Source organism: Prinia subflava, chromosome Z (genome assembly GCF_021018805.1).
Source record: "Prinia subflava isolate CZ2003 ecotype Zambia chromosome Z, Cam_Psub_1.2, whole genome shotgun sequence".
Classification (NCBI taxonomy): domain Eukaryota; kingdom Metazoa; phylum Chordata; class Aves; order Passeriformes; family Cisticolidae; genus Prinia; species Prinia subflava.
The window spans coordinates 26,445,902-26,455,843 of record NC_086283.1 but is presented as its reverse complement, the minus strand read 5'-3'; the positions used below and the strand labels follow the sequence as shown (position 1 = coordinate 26,455,843).

At 50.1% G+C, this 9,942-nt stretch overlaps 1 protein-coding gene across 2 annotated transcripts; it reads left to right on the top strand.

Moving 5' to 3' along the window:
- The first annotated feature begins 1,962 nt into the window (after window positions 1-1,962).
- DCAF10 (DDB1 and CUL4 associated factor 10) lies at window positions 1,963-8,852 on the top strand. 2 transcript variants are annotated; one of them, XM_063421690.1, is made up of 7 exons: window positions 1,963-2,325; window positions 2,907-3,020; window positions 4,496-4,693; window positions 5,268-5,470; window positions 5,593-5,703; window positions 6,628-6,773; window positions 7,994-8,852. In XM_063421690.1, the coding sequence occupies exons 1-7, from the start codon at window positions 2,024-2,026 to the stop codon at window positions 8,336-8,338; spliced, it is 1,419 nt and encodes a 472-aa protein (XP_063277760.1). In that variant the 5' UTR covers window positions 1,963-2,023; the 3' UTR covers window positions 8,339-8,852. The 2 variants fall into 2 exon arrangements, with proteins under 2 accessions (XP_063277760.1, XP_063277758.1); XM_063421688.1 differs by having other exon boundaries at window positions 7,970-8,852.
- Window positions 8,853-9,942: the final 1,090 nt, after the last annotated feature.

The window sequence follows — 9,942 nt, the reverse complement described above, 5'->3', positions numbered from 1 at the left end:
GCTGTCTGGGCTGTAGACTCCCAGCCTGCTTGCTGTCAAGGCAGAAGAAGCTGAAAAGCCCTTGGCAGGGTCAGCCCTGCCCAGAAGCAGCCACAACATCCACATATGATGGATATGTGATGGAATGTGATGGATTACGCTCACCCTGAATGCAGAACATGGCACTGCACCTCTCAGGAAAAATGAACGCAGCCCCAGTGCAAACCAGGGTGTCCAGTCAGGTCCAGCACAAACCTGACTGGGCACTGAGGCAAGCAGCACTTTTGGAAACCCCTTCCAGCCCACAGGATACAAATTCCTGTCCTGGAAATCCTGTGGTGTTTGCAGGATGGGGGTCCTGGTTCCATGAGGCCCGGGGGTTGTGTCTCACCCATGGGGTTACCTGCAACACTGACGTGTATTTTGTTTTCTAGGAAAGCATCTGTGTTTCCCTTAGGCACTCTCAGGAGTACATTTTACATTCCTCAGAACTGCTCTGCTAAGAAATGGTTCTCCAAGCCCAGGACATTAATGCCACCCTCTGCGCTGGCTGTCGCTGCAGCTCTTGACTAGGTTCTCCATGAACAACCCGGGGTTCCAAGCATATCCCATTGAACACACTCTGCCTCCTTCTGTTCCCAGACCCTGGTGTGGCTCACTGTGCCATCTCTCCCTGTGACTGCGGCTGGTCTCTCTGTGGTGACCGGGGTCAGGACTCCAGATGTCCTAGCAGGTCCCCAGGAATGAGGCAGATTCAAGATTGGGCTGGCACTTTTGAGGTAATTTTGGCAAAGTAGTCAGTAGTAGACAAGTTAGACAGGTAGAGAAAAATTTGGGGTAAGACCTGAGGTACCATGCAAGGGACAAAGAATATTTTGGAAGAAAATGGAGTTCATCTGTATGGGACAGAGGGAACGTTTTGGGGATAAGACAGAGGTCACAGTGACACTCCCAGCATGAAACAGACCCCAAAGAAGGGCCCGGTCCTGCTGTTGGACTTGAAGCCTGGGACTGTTATGGATCTCATCCTTACTGGCACATATCCTGCACTTCTAGCACTGGACCAGACTAAGGAGGCCTCTCTGGACCCCTCTTTGCCAATGAGGTTTCAGTAGCATCTTCCACACTCTCAAACCCTACTTAAAAAGACATATTGAAATTTTATGTGTTCATAAAAATATTCTGTCAGTACGTTTACAAGAACTTAAGGAGAAGTATTCACAATCCACTAAAGGAGTGGCTTTTGTGGGGAGGAGGGACCCTGACCTTTCCTAGGTGGTTTTGGAAAAAATCCTGCTGCTAATTGTCTTTAAGAGGGCAAAGGGTGTGGGGGAAGCCCAGGCTCGGGGACGGAGGCGCTGTCCCCAACGCGGGCTCGTTCCCCAGAGCACAGCCCCCATTCACACACCCCATTCAGTGAGGCATGCGGGGCCCAGCCTGTTTTTTATCCTAGTCTGCGGGATTTTATCCAGAGCGGGAGCTGGGTGGTTCCTACAAAACGCTGCTCGCCGTCCATCAAAACTGTTTATACATTGTACAAAGACATCAGCGTTAACGGGTTATATGTTACGCCTCGTTTCTATTAATAAGTACTCAGCCCCGTTTGCAGCTATACCTCAGCCCTCAGGCCGAGCAGCCCGAGGCACAGGTGCTCTCTCCGTCTGGAGCCGATGCTGGCGATACCCAGGGCCGGCACTGCCCGGTCCCGACACCGCACGGCCTCACTCCCGTGGCTCCGCGCAGACAGCAAACCCCTCTTGGGACGGCGTTCCCTTTTCCTGCAAGCAGCAGAGCAGGCAAGCAGCGGCCAGTGCCGAGGCCGCCGCTCGATGGGAGCAGCGCTGCCTCCGGCCGAGCGCCCAGCCTGAGGGGCCGCGGTCACGTGGGGCGGCCAACACGTGACTGGTATGGGCGGGGCACGGCGCGCGCCCGCGCAGACGCAGCTCCGGCGCCGGCAGGGGCGGGGCCGGGGCGGGGCGGCGCAGGCGCATTGGTGAGGGCGACCGGTAGGGGGCGGACGCGGGCCGGCGCTGCCGCCGCCGCCATGAGCAAGGGCCCGGGGCCGGAGCCGGGGCCGGAGCCGGGGCCAGGCTCAGGGCTGGACCCGGGGCTGGACCCGAAGCCCCCCCGCCACAGCGACCCCACCGACCCGGGGCCTGGCGCCCCCGGCGGGCTCTTCGCGTGGCTGCGCGGGCGCTGCCTGGGCCGCGGGGCCGCCGTGGACCCGGCGCGGGACACGTTCGGCGCCATGACCGGGCTGTACGGCGCCATCCAGCCCGCGGACTCCGTGTCCCTCAGCACCCGCACCCACGGCGCCGTCTTTAACCTTGAGTACTCGCCCGACGGGTAGGTGTGCTCGGGATTCCCGCCCAGGTGTGCCCGGAGCTCCCGGTAGCGGTGTGCTGGGGCTCCCCGGTTCGGTGTGCCCGGGGGTGCCCATCCAAGTGTGCCCGGCGATCCCGAGGCGCAAGATCCGTTCTGGTGACCAGGTGTCATCGCCGTTTACATCAGCAGCACCTCTGGGCTGTGGTTTAAATGACTGGGGCAAGTACCTGGCGTGAGGTGTCATCCTGTACCCCTCGCACCTCACCTGGGGGGAGCAGGGACTCTCCCTCTCCAAGAGGAGAGGGGCCGGGGGGTCACAATCCTGCTAACGAGTGCCCAGCTCCAGCTGGTGCCCCCGGTGCTACTAAATCTTTATTTTGCAAGGTTTTAGTGAAAAGACCCTGACTGGTTTGCAAAAGGGCAAATATATATTGGAAATAAACCTTTGATTCAGTGTTACTTTTCCTGTCACAGAAACTCTGTAAGATATGGGCAGAGGGTGGGCAGAGGGACCAGGTGACACAGAATCTGTGGCATGACAGGTGCCTGCTGGAGGGAAAAACCCAACACAAACATGGAGTTTTCTGTTCTGCTCCCTGCAGGTCAGTGCTGACTGTCGCCTGTGAACAGACTGAAGTCCTGCTCTTTGACCCAATATCTTCAAAGCACATCAAGACTCTGTCTGAAGCTCACGAAGACTGTGTAAATAACATCAGGTAGGTCAGGAGAGACCTTTTGACACAACTCAGCTTATAGGCATTGTAGTTTAAATCCTCTGCCACTTTCTTGGGGTAGAGCTGGAAATAGCAAGAGCAGATGTCTAAATCTATCATTATTTTTATCACGTAGCATTTTAACTTTTAAATTCAGGGGATTTTAAGCTGTTCTGGTTCTGCGAATAGATTTTGAGGTGTGAATTTAAGGTATCTCCTAACAGTATTGCAGCCTTCAGTCAGGTTCTCAAAGCAAAAAAACCCACTCCAAAACCCCAAGACAACAACCAACTACACAACAACAAAAAACTTCAACCAATAACTAAACCCAAACGAAGAACCCCAAGAAAACTGTAGAACATTCTGAGTGTCTTCACTCAGAAGAGCCCAATATGATGTGGGGTGCCATGTTCATCAGATAAGTTGATGTTTTTCACAAGCTGTTGTCCTTGTGTTGTCCTTTTTACAAAAGACTTATTTTTTATATCAGCTAGATGTCTGTCAGGAAAGCTGGACTAAAATGTGTGTCTGACACAAAGGAACTGAACTCTGTTCTGCACACAGTTTCTACAGCTTGACCTGGAGCCTTATTCTGGTTAATGAGCAGGATTTCAGTCACTGTAGCACTGCAGAAGTTCCTTATAGTGAGCATCAAAAATATGTATTATGTATCAAAGTTTGGGATTTTTCCCATGATAGTTGGTTGTTGTTCATTTTTTAGAATCGTTGCTGCTTTTGTGTGGTATAGCTCTAGGCTTAAAGGATTTTTAGTGTCTGTTTTTTGGATGGGTGTCTTGTTCCTTTTACCTCAGGGAGGGCTTTTCTTAATTGAATGCCTTCATCGAATTAATTCCAATCATAAACCAGCATGCCTTGTCCTTCTGAAAGTAAAGGCACGCCTGAATTCCAGGCATGTGCTCACCTTTGATCTGCCTAGTGCAAACTGAGTGATTTCATCCGTTCATTTGCTCACTGAACCAAATAACTCGTGTTGGTGCATTCTTAAACCAGGTCTGATCTTCACTCGGTGTTTTTGGAAAGCCTTATATTTGCTTCAGTAAACTCTAGACTCCATTTACTCAGTTTATTTCGTAGCTGTGCTGCTCCCAGCCCCAGCTAGCTGAGTGCTGTCCAGAGGGGGAACAGACTGACTGTGGGGGTTCTGTCCAAGGAGGTGCTCCTCTGGTGCTTTGGCTCTCGTGTGATTTGCACAAAGTCCATTAACACACAAAACCCCAAACCAAACCAGACTTCTGCTGTGATTTGTGTTTGATTGTTTGCTGCTACAGAGGCACTGCTGGTTCGTATCCCAACAGTTCTGCTTTCAGTGGAGCTTTTAATGGCGGTATTCTGCATTGAGTTTTGAGGGGGTTGTGTTTGTGGCTGCTCTCTTTTCTCTGTGTTAGCTTACAGTCCTGCTGCAGCCCATTTGCTGTGCAGACAGCCCTGAGCACTGCAGTGTTTCCCTCCTGCCCCAGGTTCCTGGATAACCGGCTGTTCGCGACGTGCTCCGACGACACGACCATTGCGCTCTGGGACCTGAGGAAGCTCAACACCAAAGTGTGCACACTGCATGGCCACACCAGCTGGGTCAAGAACATCGAGTACGACACCAACACAAGGTTACTGGTGACCTCAGGCTTTGATGGAAACGTGATCATCTGGGACACCAACAGGTACGTGGCTGTGCTCGCCCCAGGGCTTTCTGCAGCACACCAGGACAGGTACACCAGGCCTTCTGTACAAAATGCAAAGCCTGCCTCCTGGAGTGGGGCTGCAGTTTGGTCTGAAACACTGGGAGGAGTTTATAGCCCTTACCAAGAGCTTGCATCACCTCTCTAGTAATAGTAAGTGGCTAGAAAGGAGCTTCTCCTCCTCCACCTAGTTGAGGTGTTAGGGCATGGGTTGCACAATGATCTCCAGAATCAGAGAATTACAAGGTTGTAAGAGACCTTATGATGATCTTGAAGATCTCTTCCAACGCAGTAGTTCTATGATCATGTGATTCTCTTGTTGATGTGCCAAAACATAGTTCTTCCTTCTGAAGAAGGTCCTGTCCTTGTTGTAGTTGTAGGAGTATGTGACTTCACCCATTCCGTTAAAAGGTAGGATAAAGACAACACTCAAAAAAAAGATTTTGGGGTAAACAAAGTGAGTGATGCTGGGCATGTCCTGGACCCTTGTGGGCACAATCAGGTCCTCAAGCTGGAGCTGACCACAGCCCCCTCCTGTGCTTGTCTTGCTGTGCAGGTGCACTGAGGAAGGATGTCCCCACAAGAAGTTTTTTCACACCCGTTTTCTGATGCGAATGAGGCTGACGCCAGACTGTTCAAAAATGCTCATCTCCACCTCCTCTGGTTACCTTCTGATTTTGCATGATCTTGACCTAAACAAGTCTTTGGAGGTTGGCAGCTACCCGATTTTAAGAGCCAGGAGGACCACATCGAGCTCAGGTGAATGCTGGTGAGGCGGTCTGTGGCAGGTCCTGTACTGGGGTGTTTTCTGGGGTGCTCTTGGCCAGCAGCCTGCATGTGCTGGGGTACCTGTGGGCTCATCTGTCTGGTGCTGTTTGCAGACATAACATCGTCGGGCTCCTCTGGCCCTCGAGCTGTGGGTTCACCCTGTCACCAGAACAACTCGGGGCCGCTCTCTGAGAAAACCTTGTCACGGCCCTCCCAGCGAGAAGGTAGGAAAAAAATCACTAAAAAAGTGATAAATTAAAAGAAATCCTGGACTTTGATTTACTGTATCCAAAAGAGGCCAGAGTAGAATAGTGAAAAAGTGTTTTTTTTGTCCTGTGGTTTTTAAAGAATGGTGTTGCTGAGATTTCTGTTAAACCAGTAAAGTCTTACTGCACACCAAAGTCTGGGAGTCTAATCAGGTTTTATGTCTGAGAAATCTGATAAAAGTAACAAGATTGGTATTTTGTGTCAATACATTATTGTTACATAAGAGGTGCTTCCTTCTCCCTGCGTTTTTCCCTGAATAAAGTTTGTGTGAATGAGCTTTAAGGGAAAAATCCAGAGAATCAACGTGAAGTTGGCTAATGGGTGAATACTCTGTGCACCCCTTACAATTTCAAAGAAATGTAATGTTAATTTTTAGCTACTCATGGTTGTGAGATGCTGAAGCATACTGCTGAGAGGAGGCTTACCTGGATGCCAGGGAGTGATTTACCTGGGGGCATGGGGAAGAAGGGAGAAAATCGTCTGCAAGCTGAGCAAACGTTGGAAGGAATTTGGAGAGTACATCATGCACGTTTGAGAATCAGCAATTTGTGTAAAAACCTCACTCTTTTTAGATTTTGCTGTAATGCTAACAAAGAGCATAAGTGTGGAAGGTTAATGCAGTTGTCAATGTGGGCTGGTTCAACGCAAGCGTTGGCACCTAAATTTCAAACAAGGAAGCTGTTTGAAATGAGGGCTGAGCCCATGGGGGTTGGCTCCGGTTCCTGTAACCCTCTGAGTTTCCCTGTCCTGACGGTGCAGTCTGGCCTGGCAGCCATGTGCAGCTGCCACAGGTGTGATCTCATTTCAGCAGCAGGACTGGTGAGAGAGGTGAAGGTCAATGTGTGGATTTCACTGAGACTCACAGTTAATTCCTCTTGTAGGGGGATCACCTAGAAATAGCCTTGAGGTGTTAACACCAGAGGTTCCAGGAGAAAGAGATCGTGGGAATTGCATCACATCGCTGCAACTGCACCCCAAGGGATGGGCCACACTGCTGCGGTGCTCCAGCAACACAGATGACCAGGAGGTAATACATTGCCTCGTGTTCTTCTTTAAAATACGTGCAGTCAGATGTATACTTTTATTTTTTAATGATCTTCCTGGTAGAACCTGCTTCAATCCTTTTCCCTGATGCAGGAAGTCATAAGACCAGCTACAAGCTGCAGATTCTGCTCTTCTAACTTGACCAACAGTAGACAATAGTACTTGTCCAATAATAAGTGGTTTAGTTACTTGATTGCTGATGTAAATTGGGGTTCATTTGGTTTTGGTGGAATTTTTTTTTTTTGTCTCTTTGTATTTGTTTGAGATTTTTGTTGTTGTTGAAGAAAGCCACTCTGTAGTGGTAACCCTTCACACAAGTGTAGAGGACTGAGTGGAAGCTTAGCAGATTGGTTATAAATTTTAGTGCTGATTGTCCAACAATCAAACTGCTATACAACACAGAATTTTTGTAACATGCAAAATGTTACATTTTGTCAGTACTGATGATTTACTGAGTTACAATTTCTTTTAGTTGTAGAGTCTGCCTTACTCTGTTTATTAATATTCATTAGTATTTTTTCTCTTGTGGTTATTTCAGAAGGATGCATGAAACAGAGCTAGGAATGCTTGTATTGGGGCTGAAGTGGAATCAAAACGATATAAACTTTGTCATTGTTTTTTTAACATTTGTTTTGAGATTAAATGATGAGATGATAGACAGAGATTGTTAATGTGTCTCACACATAACAAACTGGCTGTAGAGCTGTTCATAATCTTCCTTCAAAAATCTGTTACCAGCTTGTTTCAAGATTCCATGCTTTTGAAGTCAAAGGCATAAAATGCCAGTGATCTGCTCTGAGTTACAGTCAGCTGAATTTGACTTTATAGATTTAATTTAAATATTTACTAAATTGGAGTAGGTGCCTTGCCAAAGGATTAGGCTTTGCTCTCTGCAGATGAAACCTAGATTGGAAAGATTATATCTAGCACTCATTTAATTAAAATAGCAGCTTTAATGCTGGGCAGCTGCTTTGCTTGAACAGTTCACAGGTAAGGAGAAGCTGAGGCAGTGGCCCGCTCAGGGTGCTCATTGAGGAGCAGGTCAGCAGGAGCATCACCCTCAGTGCCATTAGCAGTTCATATGAGCTCTGGTTACCTGTTGAGGTGCAGGGGGAGGGAATGTGTATTTGCAGTGCTTTACTTCTCTTTCAGTGTCCCTTTCTCTGCCTCTCCCTTTAGTGGACTTGTGTCTATGAATTCCAGGAAGGAGCCCCGGTTCGCCCCGTGTCCCCACGCTGCTCCCTGCGTCTGACGCACTGCATCGAGGAGGCGAACGTGGGCCGGGGCTACATCAAGGAGCTCTGCTTCAGCCCCGACGGCCGCATGATCTCGTCCCCGCACGGCTTCGGCATCCGCCTGCTGGGCTTCGATGCGCACTGCAGCGAGCTGGTGGACTGCCTGCCGCGGGAGGCCAGCCCCCTGCGCGAGATCCGCTCGCTCTACTCCCACAACGACGTGGTGCTCACCACCAAGTTCTCCCCCACGCACTGTCAGATCGCCTCGGGGTGCCTTAGCGGACGAGTCTCCCTCTACCAGCCAAAGTTCTAGGCACGGCAGCGGCACCTGTGGATGGACGTTCGTGGGTTCCACTTCAGCTGAGTGGAAGTGTGCTCTCTCCAAAATCTCTGAATCCAGAGGAAGTCACGGTTACCGTGATCTCGGGACATGACGGTGGAAGGATTTTTCAGGCCACCGCCATGCAGATCTTGGTCCTGCATCCGTGAGCCCGCAGCCCCGCACTGTGTCCCGGCCCTGCCAGCAGACCTCTGCTCCTGCTGATCCTGTGCCATGGGGCTGCTGTCCTGCTGTGTTTGTACCCTGATACTTGATTGTTTCCTTCAGCACAACTCCAGTGGGCTGTTTGGAACAACACAGAGGGGCAGGGTGCCCAGGGAGCTCCTGTCCCAGAGGAGCTGGACTGCCTCACCTCTGCTTTCTCTTCTGTCACTGAGGCAACTCTGTGGTGATTAGTAGATAATGGGCTGCTTGTCTACGTAAGCAACACGGTTAGTTATTCTCACCAAAAAAAAAAAAAAGAAAAAAAAAAAAAAAGAACAATGAATTTTGCTTTCATTTCTATGTTAATGTGGTTGTCATTGGCTAGAAAAATGAATCATGGTGTGGCTTAGGCTGACAGGGACCACTGGAAGTCACCCAGGCCCACCCCCTGCACAGGCAGGCTCCCCTCGAGCCTGCCACTCAGCACTGAGGAAGACCCTGGCCCAGAGGATCTTTCTGGGTTCGTGCAGCAGGGCGGCTCTGGCCCCTCCTCTGCCACATTTCTGTTGCAGGGGGCTTTCCATATCATTCCACATCTGAATCATGGTGGCTTTCTGCTGATGTTTGGGTATTTCCCACCTGCTTATTTTTCCACACACACCTCACCCACACTCTTGCTATGGGAGAAATTTGGATGTGTCCCTGGTATTGCTAAATGAGCCCTTCTTCACATGTTCTGTCAGTTTGGGAAGGGATTAAAGCAAACCTGTCAACAGTGAGATCTACCTGGATCTAACCAGGCTTACCATCAGGTATGAAACACTGTAATGCTCACTCTGGTGAAGGAGTCTGGAGGGGAAGCCATATGAAGAGCAGCTGAGATCACTTGGTTTATTCAGCTTGAGGAATCTGAAATGAGATCTCACTGTGCTCTGGAACATCCTCCTGTGGGGCAGTGAAGGGGCAGGTACCAATCTCCTCACTTCTGTGACAGGGGCAGGACCCAGGGAACGGCTGGAGCTGTGTCAGGGCAGTGTCAGGCTGGAGATCAGGGAAAGGTTCTTCCCCCAGAGGGTGCTGGGCACTGCCCAGGCTCCCCAGGGAATGGGCACGGCCCTGAGGTGCCAGAGCTCCAGGAGCATTTGGACACTGCTCCCAGGGATGCACGGGGGGATTGTTGGGGTGTCTGTGCAGGGTCAGGGGTGGGACTGGTGATCCTGTGGGTCCCTTCCAGCTTAGGGTATTCTGTGATTCAATGGTCACACCCAAAGTATGAATGCCAGATTTCAGCCCTTGAGTTAATAGAGCTAACCTTGTAAATGCACAGGTATTTCAGTCTTGTATATCCATATCAGTTTATAACATTTTCATCACTTAGGTGTACCAAGATGAGTTTTTTTAGTACTTCACTGAAGTTTTGCAGACCAGTCACA

What these genes read in the sequence shown, in the direction of transcription:
- DCAF10 (XM_063421688.1), top strand. Translation starts at nt 2,024, where the DNA reads ATGAGCAAGGGCCCGGGGCCGGAGCCGGGGCCGGAGCCGGGGCCAGGC. An exon ending in CTTGAGTACTCGCCCGACGG is followed by an intron (nt 2,326 to 2,906) that starts GTAGGTGTGCTC and finishes TGCTCCCTGCAG; the next exon opens with GTCAGTGCTGACTGTCGCCT. An exon ending in GACTGTGTAAATAACATCAG is followed by an intron (nt 3,021 to 4,495) that starts GTAGGTCAGGAG and finishes CTCCTGCCCCAG; the next exon opens with GTTCCTGGATAACCGGCTGT.